The 19,372-nt window shown below is 41.5% G+C and overlaps 1 protein-coding gene and 1 pseudogene across 3 annotated transcripts in view; one reads left to right on the forward strand and one right to left on the reverse strand.

Annotated features, from left to right (window-relative positions):
- Nucleotides 1-615: 615 nt before the first annotated feature.
- CERS5 (ceramide synthase 5) overlaps nt 616-19,372 on the reverse strand; it is a 30,361-nt gene continuing 11,604 nt past the window's right edge. Inside the window, exons 2-11 of one of the 3 annotated variants that reach the window (XM_046013039.1) lie at nt 10,996-11,101; nt 10,280-10,410; nt 9,323-9,380; nt 6,974-7,024; nt 6,195-6,287; nt 4,344-4,472; nt 4,055-4,161; nt 3,137-3,293; nt 2,035-2,143; nt 781-941 (exon numbers count right to left, since the gene is read on the reverse strand). In XM_046013039.1, coding sequence (XP_045868995.1) covers nt 928-941; nt 2,035-2,143; nt 3,137-3,293; nt 4,055-4,161; nt 4,344-4,472; nt 6,195-6,287; nt 6,974-7,024; nt 9,323-9,380; nt 10,280-10,410; nt 10,996-11,101 — 955 coding nt within the window. In that variant the 3' untranslated portion in view covers nt 781-927. Of the gene's footprint in view, nt 942-2,034; nt 2,144-3,136; nt 3,294-4,054; nt 4,162-4,343; nt 4,473-6,194; nt 6,288-6,973; nt 7,025-9,322; nt 9,381-10,279; nt 10,411-10,995; nt 11,102-19,372 lie in introns of all 3 variants that reach the window. The other 2 variants (XM_046013037.1, XM_046013040.1) reach the window with 2 other exon arrangements.
- Nucleotides 14,326-14,438, forward strand: LOC123947705 (annotated as a pseudogene).

The following is a 19,372-nucleotide window of genomic DNA, read 5'->3' on the forward strand; positions in this document are numbered from 1 at the left end:
AGAAGTTGAGACGGCAGAGGAGGGTTGAAGCACTTTTAATCACAGAAGAGTAAACAATAGTATAAACCGTTAACGGCTCACCCAGTGGCTGTTGCCCTCCGCCAGCCCTCAGCGCACCCTCTACCAAACCCCCCTCCCTGCGTACCATTTAGTAAAGAGCAGGGCATCAGTAGCTGTCCCTGTAATTACCAGGTGGTAGGAAGAGCATCTAGCTAGAGGCCATAAAAATCTCGGTCATCTTATCCACAGTCGTGTTTCTGTACAACTTCATGTGAAATATTCCAGCTCCAGGGAGGAACAGTGCAGAAACCTGGAGCTCAACTTAACCGTTCCTTTCAGATGGCCAGAGCTTCGAGGGCCATGAACAACGAGGGAGGGGACAGCCCAGAGCCAGCATTGTCATGATGCAGCCAAATCTGGGATTGAGGTGGGTCCAGAGGGGGGCGTGAGGCCTAGTGGCCCTAGTCTTGAATTGTGCCCCAACCCGGGAAATGAAACTCGTGCACATGCACAAACGCATATGCACACATACATACATGTGCACGGGTGCGCGCGTGCACACACACACACACACACACACACACAGCAAATAACATTACCGAAGGTATCTGGCTATTAAATACAAAATGGCAGAGTTTTTTTAAAAAAGTGAAAAATATTTGCTTCTTTGATTCTCCTCAGTGCCCTGCAGACCCCTCTGTCACAAGCGTGGAGACGTGGGGAGGCCTGAGAGGAGTGGGCTGCCGGTGGCCCGTGGGTCCATGTGTGCTGCGGTCTCCACACCAGCCACCTTACTCTTCAGCCCAGTAGCTGCTTCCCATGTGACCATTCACCGGATTGGCGCCATTGCTGGAGCTGCTGCCACAGGGGCTTTTTGTGTTGGTGGTCACGTCTTCTTCCTCCGAGCTGCTTTCCACGTCACTGCGGTCATCCTTGGACACCTGGATGGGATGGGGCCAGAGGTAGAGAAGATGAGGACAGAACTTGTCTGCTACTGTAAGGCAGATTCCAGCCCCCAGAGCCCATGTTCTGACCCTGCTCCCTCCGTGTCCCACTTTTCTGGTGGCACCTGACTCAAAATACTGTCCAGGCCATGGCCTGGTTTCTCCCTCATCCTCTTTGTTCCCTATGGGACAAGAAGTTGGGAAGGGGGTGTCTCTCAGGATCAGCCTGAGAGAGCTGAAGTCATTCACTGAGTCCGCGTGGACTCCAGGCGCTCTTTTGCCTCTCCCACCTCAAACACTAGAAAAGACCAATACAAACAACACAGGTGGCTGTCATCATTGCCTCTATCTTCTGGCGGTGGTGACCCCTGGAGTTACTCATATTGGTCATCCTGACTTTTGTTTATCCCCAGAGCTGATCCATAACTAGGCCTTTTTCAGTCATTCTACTGGACTCAGTACCCTATGACACCAAAGTATTTCCAGTTCTCTACCAGGGACCATCAAAAGTAAAGGAGAGAAACCCAGTGAGACCTGCCAGACTTCTGACCTCCAGAACTGAAGGACAATCAATGTGGGGATTTTTAATTTATATTTTCTTTAAGTAAGCTCTGCACCCAGTGTGGGGCTTGAATTCACGAACCTGAGATTAAGAGTCGCATGTTCTACTGACTGAGCCAGCCAGGGGCACCTCAAGGTGTTTTGTTAAAAAAAGAAAAAGTAAAGGAGAGAAGGGAGTGAGAAGGGAACAGAGCTGTAAATGCTGTTGCCAAGGAGTGGGGCACTTGCTTTGGTTAGCTCTAAGACTGGCTTATTGCAGCTGTTGACCTCTGAACACAAGCAAATGATTACCTGACCTTTATGAAATTTCTACCAGAGGGCAGAGTCTATTTAGATTTGAGGTAAAGGGAGGCTCAAAGAAGGGAAAAAATAAGAGTAGACTCAACTCTTGCCTCCATTTAGGAACAAGAATCTGGCAAATTGAGCTCCAGTCAACAGTGGCCTCACAGGGTCAGGAGAGAGGCATGCTCGGAGACAACACGGGGAACAGGAAGGAAAGCAGGAACGCCAGAAGCACAGATACACTTACATGCAAGAGATGAAACTGTCCAGCTCCCACCAGGCATAGGAAAAAAGAAGGAGGTGAGAAAAGAGTGGAGAGTACAGAGTCTGGGTCTAATCCTTCCTGGATAGGTCACCTGGTCAGGAAAGAAAAGCAGGGGAGAAGAGAGATGTCTGGTAGCCCAGAAGCTACAGCAGGATGCATAGACACGCTGAGCAAGTTCTAAAACCAATTGCAGCCATAAGGAACAGGGACACAACAGATCATATATGCCTGGGTTACATGCCATCTCCCTTTCCCAGACTCAGTGTCTCCCCTGGCAGAGCCCCTCCCCCTCGGCACTCTGTATTGCTGAAGGCTGCATCCCGAGCCCACTGGCAAATCCCAGCCTAACTGCTTCCGAACCTCCACACTCCAGCTATGAATGTGATCATTAAATGACCCCTCTGTGTATTCTTGGTCTCTCGGTGTAAGGTGGGTATTTGAAATCCTAATTACCTATCTCATTCAGGATCACCACTTCATACAACAGTGGGATGAGGCCAGTACTTAGCCCCACATCTCAGAACACCACAGTGTGGTCATCTGGTGGCTTGCGAACTATCATGCCATTCTTAGGCAGTCGAACATTGCTGCTTTTATACAGCTTATAGTTTAGAGCTCTAAACTAAACTCTAAACCTTTGGAAAAAGGTTTCCATGCTAGAAAACCAAAAATATGAAATGTACTGAAGTAGGGAGGTAAGGGGTAGGAAGGGGTTGAGGCCATCTCGAAACATAATACTGTTCATTATTTAACCACAGTCATTCCTAAGGGACAGGAGGAAGGCAGATCCTTTCTCCTAAATGTCTTTTTTTTTTTTTTTTTAATAATCTTTGCACCCCACGTGGGGCCCCAACTCATGACCCAGAGATCAAGAGTCACATGCTCTACTGACTAAGCCAGCCAGATGCCCCTCCAAGTCATGTCTTAACAGGCTAAACACTTACAGAAAACTCTGGAGTCCTAAGCTTTCTGCTTTCTTGTGTCTGCTTGAGTAGCACAGCTCACTAAGCTAGAGAGAAGGTCTACTGAGTAATGTCTATCTTGCTATCCAGCCCCAAAGAAAGAAGCCATCTTTCCTCCTCACCTTTCCTCGGATCAAAGCTTTGAAAGCAATTCGCACAATTAGGTAGGACCAGATGATATGCAGAACCTGCAGGATCAGGAGAAGGCCATTGAAGAGCCACCAGGAGGGATAAGGCCCGATCATCTCCCAACTCTCAAAGAAGGTCGTGTTCAGAATCCTAGAAGAGGAGGCCAGTGGTGAGATTCTAGAGTCAAAGCCAGCAGACAGGAATGAAGCTCAGTTCCCTAGGAAGCAGAACCCAGTAAGCTTTTCCTCTCTCTGTTCTAACAGTTGAAATGCCAGGGATATTCATCCACAGTGAAAAAAGATAAAGAAAGGGGCCTATGAAGTTTTTGATCTTAGGAGGCAAGGGAAGATATGTAAGTCTCAGGAACTGATGGGTTAAGTCGTATCATTAATCGTTTCAAATATGAACCGTTCCACAAAACTGGGGCAGCAGTTTTAATCATAATAGTAACCATTACTCAGGCCCTTAGGCACGGACAGGACAGTCGGTAGTTGATTCCCTCAGATGAAGGAGAATCCCCAACCTACAGTCATTGGCTTTGTACAGAGCAGTGAGGGTGGAAGTGAGAGTGGTGTGTGTGTTGGTTACGGTGCGGGAGGCCAGAAGAGCAGGAAAATAAGAGAATTTTGCAGTCAGTGCAGAAGAAGGCAAAGGAATTACTTAGGCATAAAAGGAGGGCTATTCCTCAGAGGAGTCTGGAAAGCCACAGGTAAGTGAGTTGGATATTCTCAGCCTGGATCACATCTTCCTAGAAATACTGTGCGAGGGAAGTAAGGTCCTGGGACAGTCTATTGATCAGGTTAGGCCCAGGATAAGGCAAGGCAATAGGGTGTCTGGTGGCCTGTTCCCTAAATTGGCAAAAGCTGTCATTAGCTACATACTGACCACAGCTCCATGGCCCTAACACTTACCAGAATGGGTAGATTCCTAGACGAGTGACCACAAAAACAGCACTGAAGATCACAAAAAGGGTGTCACAGAGACGCTGATATTTGGCATAATTGGCCAGTTTGGCTGCCTGGAGAAAGGAAGAGAAGAACTGAGTTGGGAGGTGGGGGAAGAAAAGAACTGAGCTGGGGAGAAAGCCAGTTCTCTGATACAAAGAAAAGGAAGGAAAAGAGGAATATTGAGGAAATGGGTGGGGGGGGAGGCGAGAAAGAGGAATAATGTGGAGACAGAGGTTGGAGGGGGGTGGTTTACCTCCAGCAAGAAGTCTGAGGCATCATGTAAACACATGATCAGAGTCCCCACCCGAACCATGTTGTTGATGTAGGAAAAGGTGATGAGCCCAATGGTGGCCAAGTGATGCACAAACATGATCAGGAAGTCCTAGGATGGAATAGAAACAGCAGAGGCGGGTAAAGGCAAGGCCATAGAGGTTCTATTTTGTTTAAACTCTCCCTTATGGAGCACCCTAGCATTTGACCCAAAACTCTACACCGGTAACTGACCTATAATCTATGTTAATATAGCTCCAAGCATGGAAAATAACCATTCTGTTTGGAAGTTGCAGAATATGTAGACCATGTATGTTGACCTGACACTTGGAAATAATTTCCCAGGTGGTAATCAGACCTATAAGCAGTATCTTTGAGATTCTAAGACTGTTCTGATGAAGGAAATTTCAACCAAAGGGACCTAACAGGAGAGGTCTGTGGAGGGGTGAAGCTAAACTCTTTTAAAAAGTTGCAGAGAGGGGCGCCTGGGTGGCTCAGTGGATTAAGCTGCTGCCTTCGGCTCGGGTCATGATCTCAGGGTCCTGGGATCGAGCCCCGCATCGGGCTCTCTGCTCCGCAGGGAGCCTGCTTCCTCCTCTCTCTCTGCTTGCCTCTCTGCTTACTTGTGATCTCTCTCTGTCAAATAAATAAATAAAATCTTAAAAAAAAAAAAAAGTTGCAGAGAAATACTAAATAATCTATCTTAACTATAAGCACCTTCTGCTTACAGATTTAAAGCTCTAATTCAAATGCCAAGGGTAAACCTGGAAAAAATCTCTAAATACCTGTTATCAGACATGTCTAATACTTCTCGACCCACTGAGGGGCAGAGGATGGGAGAAGGCAGGTGAATTTGGGTCAGAGAAACAGGGATGAGAAGTCTGTGCTCTCTCCACATAGATAAAATGGTAGGTTATAGTTCTTGAGCTGGATGGGTTCACAGTATATGTTCCAGTATGTTTTAAAAGCCGCATATATATTATGAATCTTTTTACATGTGTCGTGTTTTAAAATAAATTTTTAATAAGGGGACCTGTGTCTCCTGACCATTGGAGAGTAAAGGGCATCTGAACTGAGTACCGAGCTTCTAGATTATACAAAAACTAAGAACCCAGATTAGTGTCAATCCATTCCTATAAATGCTAACCCTGGTTTTCCTTACCAAAGATAATCATGAGTTAGTGACAGATTAACCTTAGAGCTGCTGGAACCACATTATTTCAGGTGCATACCAATAAAAAGTGAAGATTCTGTCCTTTCTGTCTGTGTATAAAAAACTTAAATCATTTCTAACTTTGTCACTGTGTGGGCAAGTCAACTCACTTCCCTGAATCTCTGTTTCCTAAACAATAGCAAGAAAACAGTAAACTAAGTCATCTAAAACCCCTTCCAGTTGACATTCTTTGAGTAGCTGGAGTTACCAAGAAGGGAGAACAGAGAAAGAGCAAGGATCTCCAATATAAATCAAAAGCCAGATCATGCTTTTTTGAAAGCAGGCCTCTTCCTGGATGAGGCCTTGTTATCCCCAAGTTCTGACTAGTTTCCAGAACTTTATACATGTAAGAACCTTAGAGAAAACTAAGGAAAAGGGTATGCTTTTTAGCTGTTAACTGTTCTTATCCTGGGCTGCCCTGAATGCCTCAGATACACTTACTTCATCATTGGTCAAGTCTCATTTCTGAGAGCATTACCAAGACCTAACAGGCTCATCAAACCTACTTTCTCCCTCTTTTGTGGTCCCAGGAAGGCCAGAAAATCCAGAATAGCAATCATGGTGGTTGCTAGAAAGGAGGAGGATGCAATAAATTAGCAGGGAGGGAGGCAGTGTCCTTACCTTCCGTTTAATGTCTATAAACTGAGAAAACATAAGAGACCAATAGAAGGCCAATTCCATGATATAATAGTAATAAAGCCCACTTGTGAGAGGCTGGAAAAGAGAAAGTAGTAGTTAGAATACCAGCTAGTCAAAAATTCATTCCATCTCCACAACTTCCTGTTTCAGAGGACCAATACCCAAAATTATTAGACACCCTTCTTCCCCATCATCTTCCAAGATCTGTACTAGCTGACAGGCTTTGGATTGGTGTGGAGAATTAAACCTCTTCCCTCTGCCCCTCCACATACACATTTTCAGCTCACATCTTTAGAAAAAATCAGATAGGGTTAACACATACAATAGCACAATCAAATCAGTATGTCTAGAACTCTGGACAATTAATGCTGATTTTCAGGGGATTGAAGACACTCAGGTCTTTCCTTCTATCCTGTTAGCAGCCCCCTGACATTTTTCTAGTAATAGGTCAGAACCAAGATGCTTTTAAGGGGACTCCAAGTTACCCTTGATTCAGAAAGGTCACCTGAATCAGAAAGCATCTCATTAAGTGCCAGGAAGCAATTATGGTGAATATAATAGGGAATCTGGAACAAAAAGATGGCTGGATTTCACTGTTATGGGGGCCCCAGAAATAGATACCCTGAATATATGACTCAAAGAGACTTAGCCCCTAATCCCTCCAGAATACCAAGAAGACGTGCCATCTGCCCTGAGACTGCCCTGCCTACCCTACCTTCCACACATAGATAAGGCCCGTCTTGAAGGGGCTCAGACCATACCTGATATGGATAGCTACGCCAGCACTGTCGGATGTCCCAGAACCAAGGTGACTAAGAGAAAACAGATAATCCAGATCAGCCTTTAGGATTCAACCCTGACTTACCTATAAATCCCTTTCTCTATACTAGGAGCACAAGAGAGATGGGGAAGAAAAGGGAATCCTTGACAGAACTGATGGGTCCTGAAAGGGTCAATATATGGGTAGGTTTTTCTTCTAAATCAAGATAGTGTTATTACAAAGAGAAAAACCATACTTGGAGGTAAATGAGAGCACGGAGAGCTCTAGGATAGTTTTAGGAAATATCAACATCTAGGATATGGGAAATAGAGAAGCAGGAAGACAATGATTCCATCTGACAACAGACAGAGATCTCCATGCTGAAGATTCAAAAGTCAAAAATAATTATCTCTTTTGGAGTTTCAATTATGTTCTTTAAGGAATTTGTCTATTTCATCTAAGTTGTTGAATTTATTACTATGAAATTGTTCATAATATTGTCATTATCCTTCCAACATCAACAGGATCTATAGTGAGGGCCCCTTTTTCTCCCTGACATCGATCATTTGTTTTCTCTTTTTTATTCGAGGGGTTTAACAGCTTTAATTAAACCTTAAAAAGAACCAACTTTTGGCTTTATCAGTTTTCTCCATTGTTTGTCTAATGCCTATTTCAGTAATTTTTTTAAAATTTATTTTTTAAAAATTTAAATTCAAGTGACTAATATATAATGTATTGTTTGTTACAGGAGTATAGGTCTATGATATTTCATTAATTTTTTACCTTTTTTTGGTTATTTCTTTCCTTTAACTTACTTTGCTCTTCTTTCTCCAGATCTTCTTCTTCTTTTTTTTTTTTTTTAAGATTTTTATTTATTTATTTGACAGAGATCACAAGTAGGCAGTGAGGCAGGCAGAGAGAGAGGGGGAAGCAGGCTCCCCGCCAAGCAGAGAGCCCTACTCGGGGCTTGATCCCACGACCCTGAGATCATGACCTGATCTGAGGGCAGAGGCTTTATTAACCCACTGAGCCACCCAGGCGGCCCTCTTTCTCCAGATCTTAAAAGCTTATATCATTGATTTTAAAGCTTTCTTCTTTTCTAATACAAGCATTTAAAGTTATAAATTTCCCTCTAAGCATGCTTTAACTGCATCCCACAAGTTTTGATAGGCTGGGTTTTCAGCATCATTCTATTAAATATTTTCTAATTTCTCTTGTGATTTCTTCTTTAATCCATGGGTCATTTTCAAGAGTTTAACTTGCAAATATTTTCTTGATATCTTAATATTATTGATTTTTAGCTAAATTCCATTATGGGCAGAGGACATACCTTATAAGATTTCAAAACTTTAAAATTTACTGAGAACTATTTTATGGCCTAGCATGTGGTCTCTCTTAATTCATGTTACATGTGCACTTGAAAATTATATATATTCTTCAGTTGTTGGCATAGTGTTCTTCTCTTATGTCAATTAGGTCAAACTGATTGATTATGTTGTACAAATCTACATCCTTAGTAATTTTTTATCTAGTGACTTAGTCAATTATGAAAGAAGAGTATTAAAATCACCAACAAGGGTATGGATTTGTCCAGTCCATTCCTTCAGTTCTGCCTCTTTTTACTTCATGTATTTTGAAGCCTCGATTATAACATTTAGAGGAAAATAGTGTGGTATAGTGAAAAACAAAAACAAAACCAACCACCATGGAATCGGGAATCAAAAAGCCTGAAATTTGGAGTGCCTAGGTGGCTCAGTCATTAAGCATCTATCTTCAGCTCAGGTCATGATCCCCAGGGTCCTGGGATGGAGCCCCGTATCGGGCTCCCTGCTCGGTGGGAAGCCTGCTTCTCCCACTCCCCCTGCTTGTGTTCCCTCTCTCACTGTATCTCTGTCAAATAAATAAAATATTAAAAAAAAAAAGCCCTGAAATTCTTCACGTCTGATAATTAACTAAAAAGCAGGAATACTACCAGTTTTATCCATTTTAAAGGGTTACTGATTCCATTTCTACATCTGTCTCCTCCTTAGAAGAACAGAATTTTTGTCAAATGCTTTACAGAGCATCACAGACTATGCTGATTAATCAATACTATACCATTATCCTATGCTATTACAATTAGTACTATTATCACCCCTAAATGAGGGGAGAAACAGTAAAATTAAGAAGTTATTAAAGTCAGACACCAGACAGAAGACCATCTATCTAGCACATACACCTGGGCTGTAGGCATTATAGTAAAAATAAAAGGGGAGGAGGAAAATAAAGAACTAATTGTATTTAACTTCTATCTCTAGACAGGTAGGCATGATTAGAATCCAGCAGCATACCACAGACAGTTTAGACTTACCGACCAGAGAAATTTAATTCCGTAGCAGAATATAGATAAATAGAAAGTGAATCTCCACCTGGGTGGGCAAAGAATAGAGGTTAGGTGAATATTCACTCAAAAGAAAGTCTTTGAGGCTGAGGAAGTCAAGACAGCAGACTTGGAGCTCAGACAATTATGGGTGAGAAATAAGGTAAGTTCCCAGAGGGGCATCTGGCCAGCTCAGTCAGTACAGCATGCAACTCTCGATCTCAGAATTTTAAGTGTGAGCGCCACATGAGGCATAGAGTTTACTTAAAAAAAATAAAATTAAAAAATATATATAAATAAATAAAATAATATAAATAAATAAAAATAAAATAATAATAATAATAATAAATAAATAAAATCTTAAAAAAAAAACCAGAGAAGTTCCTAAATAGGAACGAACACTGTTACCTAAAAAGCCAAAATGATAGAGACATCTTGCAGCTCTGTTTAAAAGACTTCCACAAGTGTATACTGGCTTTAATCAACTTTTCTTCCATACACTCCCTAATGATAGTGCCCAATATTTTTTTTGCATGACAATGATAAATTGTGTTCTGTATCCAGAGGATAATTAGTAAAACCCCAGTGAAATGAAGTATAGTGTATCCAGAAAAGGGATGTTTCCCACCAAAATGTCATTTTAGAGCAAGCTGTACTAGCTCTGCCAAGGTGTACAAGGGTGTCCCTATCTACCTACATGAATGCAGTTAGAGGAAGGCCCTCCCAGTCTGTTTGGGAAAAGGGAACAAAATGGAACTACAACATTTAGTTTAGTGGCAAGCATATTCAAGACACTAATGGTGATCAGTCTTCCAGTTCTCTTCTTTCCTGCCTACACTAATTTGAGTTAGCCTCTACGTCCACTGACTACTGTCCAACCAAAAGAAAACCTCAGTCCGGTCACACCCTACCCTTCTCCTCACTCCCCACCTCCCTATGCACACCTACATGCTTTCACAGAACTTTGTGAGCGTTGGAGGCTTGTCCTGATTCCTCCGATGACGAAACCAGCATTGGATCTTTCGGACATCCCAGTCCAGTTGCTTTGACAGGCCTTCCAGCCTCTTCTCATCAGGATACTGTAGATGTATGACCAGAGTCAGAACATCCCTTTTTCTTTGACCCTCTCATTAAATCCATCTGACTAGCTGAGTGGCAGAGGGGTGATAACTACAGCAGTATAAGGGATATCTGTCTTTCTAGGTTTCATCCCCAAACTCATTTTTAGTAAGAAGTCCTATTTTACATGATCAAAGACCTTCTTTACCTTTATAAACCTCCTTCTCTGGTCGTCTCCCTCCAGCCCAAGTTGAGTGAAAAGAGCTATTAAAAATCCAAACTGCAAAGGCTATCAGTACCCTCCCTATTTTGATTATGCAACTAGATAATGACAGAAGCTGGAACAGGGATAAACAAAATCAAGATGTGTGTCTGGGAAAGGCAGGACTGTGGTGGCTAGTAGGCCTAAAATTCAAATGTATGTAAACTTGACTTATTTAAGGAATCCTGACCCAAAAGTATTCCCCCTGACGGGATAAAGCTCTCCTTATAGTTATATGGACTACCCATCCTATCCCTACCCTTGGAGATACCTGCTCTCTACCCTCCCCTTCCCTGTGGAGCAATCCCTCACATGACTGTCCTCTGTTTCTTTGCCCACTTACCTTGGTTATAGATATGAACACCTTTTCAAGGACAGCATTGGGTTGGGCCGGATAGGGACCACTGTCCTGGATGCCAACATGAAGAGCACAGGGTTTGGCAATAAACCTGTAATGAGAAAAATCCAAAGCCATGTCTAAATATGGTTTGCTAAGCATGAAGGAAAGATCCTGATTCGGGGACTGATGGGAGGCAAAAGGGAAAACACCTGGCTGGAAACTAGGACTTTTTGATTTGGTCCTGGATTCTGCCATTGACTCACTTGAGAAGTGACCTGTTGACGAAATATTAGAACGTTAAGCTCTCTTTCCATTGTTCTCTGGCTTCCCTAATCACATCTTGAGCTTTAGAGTCAGAAAGACCTAAGTCAAACCTATCATTTTTTTAAAAGATTTTATTTATTTATTTATTTGACAGAGAGAGAGAGATCACAAGTGGGCAGAGAGGCAGGCAGATGGGGAGGGGGAAGCAGGCTCCCTGCAGAGAAGAGAGCCCGATGCAGGGCTCGATCCCAGGACCCTGGGATCATGACCCGAGCCGAAGGCAGAGGCTTAACCCACTGAGCCACCCAGGCGCCCTAAACCTATCATTTTATCTACCAGTCTACTACTTACTGCCTGTAGGAACTTGGGTGATTAACTTCTCAAAGTCCATTTTTTTGTCTATAAGATGAAGACAACATCAACATCCTTGCTACTCAATACAAGGGCCACAGGCCAAAAATATTGTTAGTTTTTCCTGTAAGCCTTTTGGAAATGCGGAATCTCAGACTCCATCCCAAACCTGCAACATCAGGATCTGCAGTAACAGGATCCTCTAGTGTTCTTCATATGCCCATAAAAATGTTAGCAGCACTAGTCTACTTTATAAAACCTTTGTAAGTATTCAATGAGACAATGTATCATGAAGACCATGGCACAAATGAGATACTTAATAAACAGTAGATTTCCTTATATCAGAAGATCAAGGAGATCTTAATTGGAGGGCCCTGGAGAACTGAGACTGAGCTCTTCCTAAATACAAATATCCTACGTCTCCCTCACCTTTCTGGCTAATCAAAAGGTTATGTAAATACTTAGAACTTTCAGTAGCCTGGAAGAAAGGAAATTGGGAAGGGTGAGAAATAAATTACCTATTAATATTCAGTTCTATTCCCAAATCTAACACTAGTAAGCCATATAAACTTAGTCAAGACACTTAACTCTTGGGTCTTGGTTTCATCATCTAGAAGAAGTAATAAGGTGATTCCTAAGATTTTTTTCTACATCTATGATTCCATGGTATTATCACTGATTGTACTTAGTTTTTAACGTGTAGATCTTTGAAAATTAAGGAACTGTTCTTTGGTTCTTCAAGAAAGATCTCTGTAGGGGCACCTGGCTGGCTCAGTTGATAGAGCACACGGCTCTTGATCTCAAGGTTCTGAGCTCAGGCCCTATGTTGGGCACAGAGTTTACTCTAAAAAGAAAAAAAAAATCTTAGGAAAATAAAAAAGAGGGGTGTCTCAGCAGGTTGGTCGGTTAAGCATCTGACTCTTGCCCTCAGATTGTGAGTTCAAGCCCCGTGTGGGGCTCCACACAGGGCATAGAGCCTACTGAAAGAAGAGAGGAGAGAGAGAGAGCTCTCTTTTTCACAATGATAAACATCTGTGAGCATTAGCTATAGGAAAGGCTCATGTAATCATTTTCAGGATAAGTCAAAACCAGTTTTAAGTTCTCTTAGCACATTAAGGAGTCCCAAGATGAAAATGAGACTGGGAGGCATACAATGGAGTGCTCCTGACCTATTTTCTTGATCTGCATTTGAATCCAGAATTTATCTCTAAGGGAGGGACTGAGAATAAGAAACTATTATCTTCCTCTTGAGAACTTTTTTTTACCCTTATCATCAAAGTTCCTGAGCCATGGAGAAATATTTATTCAGATCACAAAGTTAGCCACATCTGTAATCTATTCTCCCCTTTCACACAGGTGGTGCAAAAATTTCATTCAAAGGCCAACACCAGTAGATACTTTAATTTCTATTTCCTGGTATATTATTCTGTGTACAAATATTTTAGCACCCCACTCATGTTTAAACCCCTTATGAACACAGAATATACAGGGAATAATGTTTTTGCATTTACCAAGGTTCTGTGTCTGTGCTCAGTAATTGCTCAGTAACTGACAAGTGACAGGTCTTGCAAATCCTACCACTGCTCTTTTGGAATTCAGTTTGGACCCAGGACTGATCAGCATCCAGAGGAGTAGTTAAGGCAGTCATTCTTTGCTTTTGAGTTTGTGCCATATGAGATGAAAGCACTGTCTTCTCTAATTACATGAAGAGGTACATTCAATAACAAAAACAGCCTTTCCAGTTCCTACCCTTGCTCCCTGATCCAGGGCCCTTTCTCAATTCAGAAGCAGTCAGGTGATTAAAGGCCCTGAGTTAGAGTTTACCAACTACAAGACTTGGTGAGTTACTCACCTATAGGAGGGAGATAAAATTTACTTCACAGGGTTATTTTAAAAATGAAATGACATGATTCATGCCTCACCCAGTACCTGATATTTAGTAAACATTCATTGAAAGGCAGCTGCTGTTCTTCTTATTTTTTTAAGGCAGCTCTTATTATTTTTACCAGAACAGTTCAGTCTGGGTTCTCACTGATGGTGTCTCTGGCATAAGGCAAGAAGAATAAGAAATCTTATTTCATAAGGGACAGGTTTGTACCCTGCTCACCTGGGTGAAGCCAAGATAATTTTTTTATTATCTGGACCTTGGAGTGGACTTAATATCCTAGAGCTGTACTTAGCTCATATCCTGACCTTATTAGTTCACAGAATGCAATGAAAGACAAAGTCACTGACATCTAGTCAGTTATAGTTATACAACTACAGACCCTAAGAAAATTTATCTATTTGACAAATATTTGTGGAGCACCTATTTTGTGCTATAGTGTGAAGCACAAAACCATAAATAGGGACTTACAATTGCAAAAGAATTTTTTTTCTGATAAAAGCTAAATATATAGATTTATTTAGGTTCCTAATGAATCACCTTAATGAAGAAAAGTGAAATTAGGTCTTCACCGTTTCTGTTAGAGAAGCACTTATCAAAGAATGGCATAGAGACCCCCAGGGTTTCAGAGACACTTTCAAGAGGTCTATAAGGTCCAAACACTCTCATAACAAGTCTATAACTTCAGAATCATTCTTTTCTCTCCATTCTCTCATGAGTGTACAGTGGAATTTTCCACAGGTTACATGACATTGCAATAGACTGAATGCAGAGGCTGACATGGGAATGCAGCTGCCAAGTACAAACAAGACTTACAAAAATGTAAAATAATAAGCTTTGCGCAGTGGCAGTATCGTAGCCAATGAGGTTTATCCGAGGCGCGATTATTGCTAATCAAAAATGTAAAATAATACTATTCTTATAATTTTTTGTTTTATTTTGTATATGTGCTGCTGAAGCAAGCACACATTTGTTTTGTTTTGGAAAATATTTTTCATGAGACATCAGTTACATTACCAATATAATCAATTTGTTATTTATAAATGAATAAAAATTATTTGTGGGACGCCTGGGTGGCTCAGTTGGTTAAGCCGCTGCTTTCGGCTCAGGTCATGATCCCAGCGTCCTGGGATCGAGTCCCACATTGGGCTCCTTGTTCGGCGGGAGCCTGCTTCGCCCTCTGCCTCTGTCTGTGCTTGCTCTCTCTCTCTCTCTCTAATAAATAAATGAAATCTTTAAAAAAAAATTATTTGTTTTAAATTTCCATTTTAATTTCTAAAGCAGCCCATGTTGGTAGCTGTTCTCCATATAAACATAAACTCTCTCAGATCCTTACTAATTTTCAGAGTGTAAAAGATTCCTGACATCGTAGTTTGAAAATTGCTATGCTGGATGACAGTGAGAAGTCAAATTTACCTTGTGTTTTTTTTTTTTTTCCTCTCCAGGATCAATCTGTTGCCCAAATTTTAAAATCTTCTGAAAGACCAGACTTCCCTTTGCCTGCAGGTCTGAATTAGAAGGCATTCAGTGGCCTATAATGAATGGCAAGCTACTCCTATCCACCTGCCACTCCAGGAACATGAGTCTAGTGACCCAACCTGATTATAACATTTCTGTTCTGCTTTGTAGACATCATTTCATTCTGGCCTTTTCCTGCCCTCCAGCTACATGGCAGCAGCTGAATGAGGTCTGAGTTAATTAAGATGAAATTACTTAATACTTTGCTTTTTCATACCAAAGACGGGGGCTATGCTAACAATTCTATCTTCCTGATTCACTGCAACATCACTGGTGGATATGTACTATATACAAATATATTTCAAAGTATAGATCAAGCTTCTTAACTGGTGTATCATGGCAAGTAATATATTTGGGCTGTATTTACCCTGAGATACTGCTGTTAGCTCTCAGGCTGATCCATGGGGCCTGTGGTAGCTAGGTAACCTCAGTCTGTAACCTCTGGCCTCATATACCTCATTGCAATACACAAAATATTTTCTATATGTGCAGCAACATTATTAGGGAAGCAGTGGCTCAGATAAATTTCAAGAAAAATATAAAGTGTCAAAATTTATATATAAAAAAGAAAAATAACCATCAAAGAAATCAAAATAGGGAATGAAGGGAAAAATACAATAAAAAGAGAAAGGTCTTATACAGACTGATGAGGATGGCATACATTAGGTAATGAGTCACAATATCTGAACCTGAATGTTCCCCACCCCCCACACACATACGTGGGAAGAGAGATAAGATTTTTTAAGATTTTACTTATTTATTTTAAAGAGCACAAGTGGGGGGAGGAGGGCAACGAAGAGGGGGAAGCAGGCTCCCTGCTCAGCAGGGAGCCTGATATGGGGCTCCATTTCAGGACCCCGGTATCATGACCTGAGCCTAAGGCAGATGCTTAACCGACTCAGCCAACAAGGCACCCACTCCTGTCCTTTTTAAAGAGTTCATTTATTTGAGAGAGAGACTAAGGTGTTTAAATCAAAATTCTTTTTTTTTTTTAAAGATTTTATTTATTTATTTGACAGATGGAGATCACAAGTAGGCAGAGAAACAGGCAGAGAGAGAGGAGGAAGCAGGCTCTCTGCTGAGCAGACAGCCCGATCTGGGGCTCGATCCCAGGATGCTGGGATCATGATCTGAGCTGAAGGCAGAGGCTTTAACCCACTGAGCCACCCAGGCACCCTTAAATAAAGATTCTTAAGGCCACGATGGAGTATTATGCCTCCATCAGAAAGGATGAATACCCAACTTTTGTAGCAACATGGACGGGACTGGAAGAGATTATGCTGAGTGAAATAAGTCAAGCAGAGAGAGTCAAGTATCATATGGTTTCACTTATTTGTGGAGCATACCAAAGAACATGGAGGACATGGGGAGATGGAGAGAAGAGAGTTGTGGGGAATTGGAAGGGGAGATGAACCATGAGAGACTATGGACTCTGAAAAACAACCTGAGGGTTTTGAAGGGGTAGGGGGTCGGAGGTTGGGGAACCGGGTGGAGGGTAATAGAGAGGGCACGTATTGCATGGAGCACTGGGTGTGGTGCAAAAACAATGAGTACTGTTACGCTGAAAATAAATAAATAAATTTGAAAAAAAAAAAAAAGATTCTTAAGGCCAGAGAAAGTCTGTTTAGAGAATTTAATCCTTAGGTACACAAGCAGCATTCAAAAATCTTGCCCCAAGACATATGTACCCCCAAGAAGCAAATGCAGAGTCCCAAAGAAAACAGATTCTGAAATTCCCTTCCCTTTGCAACTGAATTCTTAATAAACCAATCACATTAAAAATTTGAGTGGCTTCTGTAGGGTGGAAAGAGGAGAAAGTAAAAAAGACATTCAGGTAGCTAGAACAGAATGTATTAAAGCAAAGAGATAAGAAACAAAATATGCTTAGAGAACTATGCAATGCACAAATTCGGGGCGGCAACAGGGGCAGGAAAAAAACCGGACACCAGATCACAGGTGCCTTGTATGTTATACTAAACGTGAACTTTATCCTAGTCATTGGAAGGTTTTAGGCTGGGGTGGAGAAGAGATAGATTTGTGTATTAAAAAAGGAGTGTCATCAGTTAAAGGCCACTGTAAAAACTCCATGCTGTAAGTGATAAAGCACTGAACTAAGGCTATAGAAATGGAAAGGAAAGGATTGATTCAAGAGATGCTGAGGAGGTAAAACTAATAGCACCTGGTGACTGAAGAGATGTAGAAGGCAAAAGAAAGAGTTAAGTGTTCCCTATTTCTGGCTTGGGAGACTGGATTATGGTGTCTCAACCAAGTAGAACGTAAGGTAAGGAAGCAAATTTGGGAGTAATAGATGAATTGTGTTATGCTGAATTTGAAGTGCCTATGGGAACATTGAAATGGAACTGTCTAGTTGGCAAATAAACTTGGAAAGGGGCTTAATACACATACACACACACACACACACACACACACTCTCTCTCTCTCTCTCTCTCTCTCTCTCTCTCTGACCTGAGAAAGAAAAAACAAAGAGCAAGAGAATGAGAATATAGGTGGTAGCTAAAATTGTGGGGGTGCATGTGATTGCAACAAGAAAGGAACACAAATTGAGAAGAAAACCAAGGTCAGGATCCTGAGAAATACTAGCGTAAAAGGTGCAATTAGAGGACATGAAGGCCAGAGGTAGAGTCGTATCAAATGAGGCAGAGATCAAGACAAGGATTTCAATATCTACTAGATTTGGCAACTTGGAGATCTGTGGTAACCTTCACCAAAGAAATTCCAGAAGAATAAAGACTCTAGAGAGGGTATATAAGGAGGAAGAAGGAAGTGGAAATAGCTGATTCTTAAACATCTTGACTGAGAAGGGAATCCCTTCAATTTCTGGCATCAGAGTCACTCTATAAACCAAGATCCTGTGCTTCAGATCCATTCTCTTCCTGATCAGAAATTTCATTCTATTTATTCTTTTTTTTTTTTTCTATCATCTTCAGCCTCACTATTTCTTTCTTCTTGTCAGAACTTAAACACGCTCAAGTTCTTCTCATCTTTAAACAGCTCTCCCTGCCCCTCATACCCTCTGGCCCTCTCTCACCTCTGACTATGAAGTTCTTGGAAAAAGTTCTCTCCTCAAGCCTTCTCTTCTAACTCCCACTCATTCGTAGCCTTCATTCCCCTCTCATCTGGCCTCTGTCCCTACGACTCCATTGGCACTGCTCTTGCCAAAGTTGTCAACAAGCTCCCTACTGTGAAATCAAAACGATGCTTTTCAGGTCTCTATCTTACCTGACCACTTGGCATTATTCTACGTTACTGACCCTGCCCTCCCTCATGAAATGCTCTTTTCTCTTAGCTTCCTTACTGCCATATTCTTCCTAGTTTTCTCCCGCTATCTCTCTCGCAGAACTAGACTGCTTGGTATGCACTGCTAGTTGAGTCACCTAGACATGCTATTTAACTTTCTCTATGCTCCCATTTCCTCACCCCGTAAAATAAGGATAAACTAATATCCACCTACTTCATAAAGTTACTATGAGGACTCAACAATGCTTACCACTCAGAACAGTGCCTGGGACCAAGTAAGTACTTACTAAATGCTAACTACTGATCTTATCAAATACTATAAAACTGTCCTACCTCTTGTCTCCTGTTGGCCTCTCCCCCAACCCCCGCCTCTGCTAAAATGTGCTGTTTCCTCAGAGTTCTATGCAGGTTCTTTTCTTACTCTACACACTCACTCTGCTTGATCTTATTCAATTACAACAGAAAGTCTCAAAGTATTGTCTACAGACCCCACAGGGTCCCTGAGGTATTCTCTAGAGCCCCACAAAGCAAAAACTATTTTCAAAATAATTTTAAGACATTATTTGCCTTTGTTGCTGTGTTGACATTTGCAATGATAGTGCAAAGCAACGGAAGGTAAAATTTACAGTGCTTGAGAATAAATCAAGGCAGTGGCAGCAAACTGTAGTAGTAGTTTTTGTGTTCTTCCTTGCTGTATGTCCTCTTAGTTATTTTTTTTTAAGCCAGTTCACTTAAGAATGTCCTCGATGAAACAATACAAATGATTGATTTTAATAAATATCAGCCTTTGAGTGTATTTTAAAAAAGCATTCTGTGACAAAATGGGAAGTACACAGAAAGCACTTTTGCTGGACACCAAAGTATGTAGTTATCTCAAGGAAACACTAGTTCAACTGAGTTCTGTGCTGAAATAAATCACTTTCTTCACAAAATACCACTTTTACCTGAAAGAATGGCCAACAGACAAACCAAGGTTATTTGGATCTATGTTTTAGGAAACATTTTCTTGAAAATGAATAAAATTAAGCTTTTCATGACCCCCCCCCCCCCAAAAAAAAACTGGAAAAACAAACAAACAAATAATGCCAATGATAAAATTCAAGC

This window comes from Meles meles, chromosome 7 (genome assembly GCF_922984935.1).
Source record: "Meles meles chromosome 7, mMelMel3.1 paternal haplotype, whole genome shotgun sequence".
In the NCBI taxonomy this organism is placed as follows: domain Eukaryota; kingdom Metazoa; phylum Chordata; class Mammalia; order Carnivora; family Mustelidae; genus Meles; species Meles meles.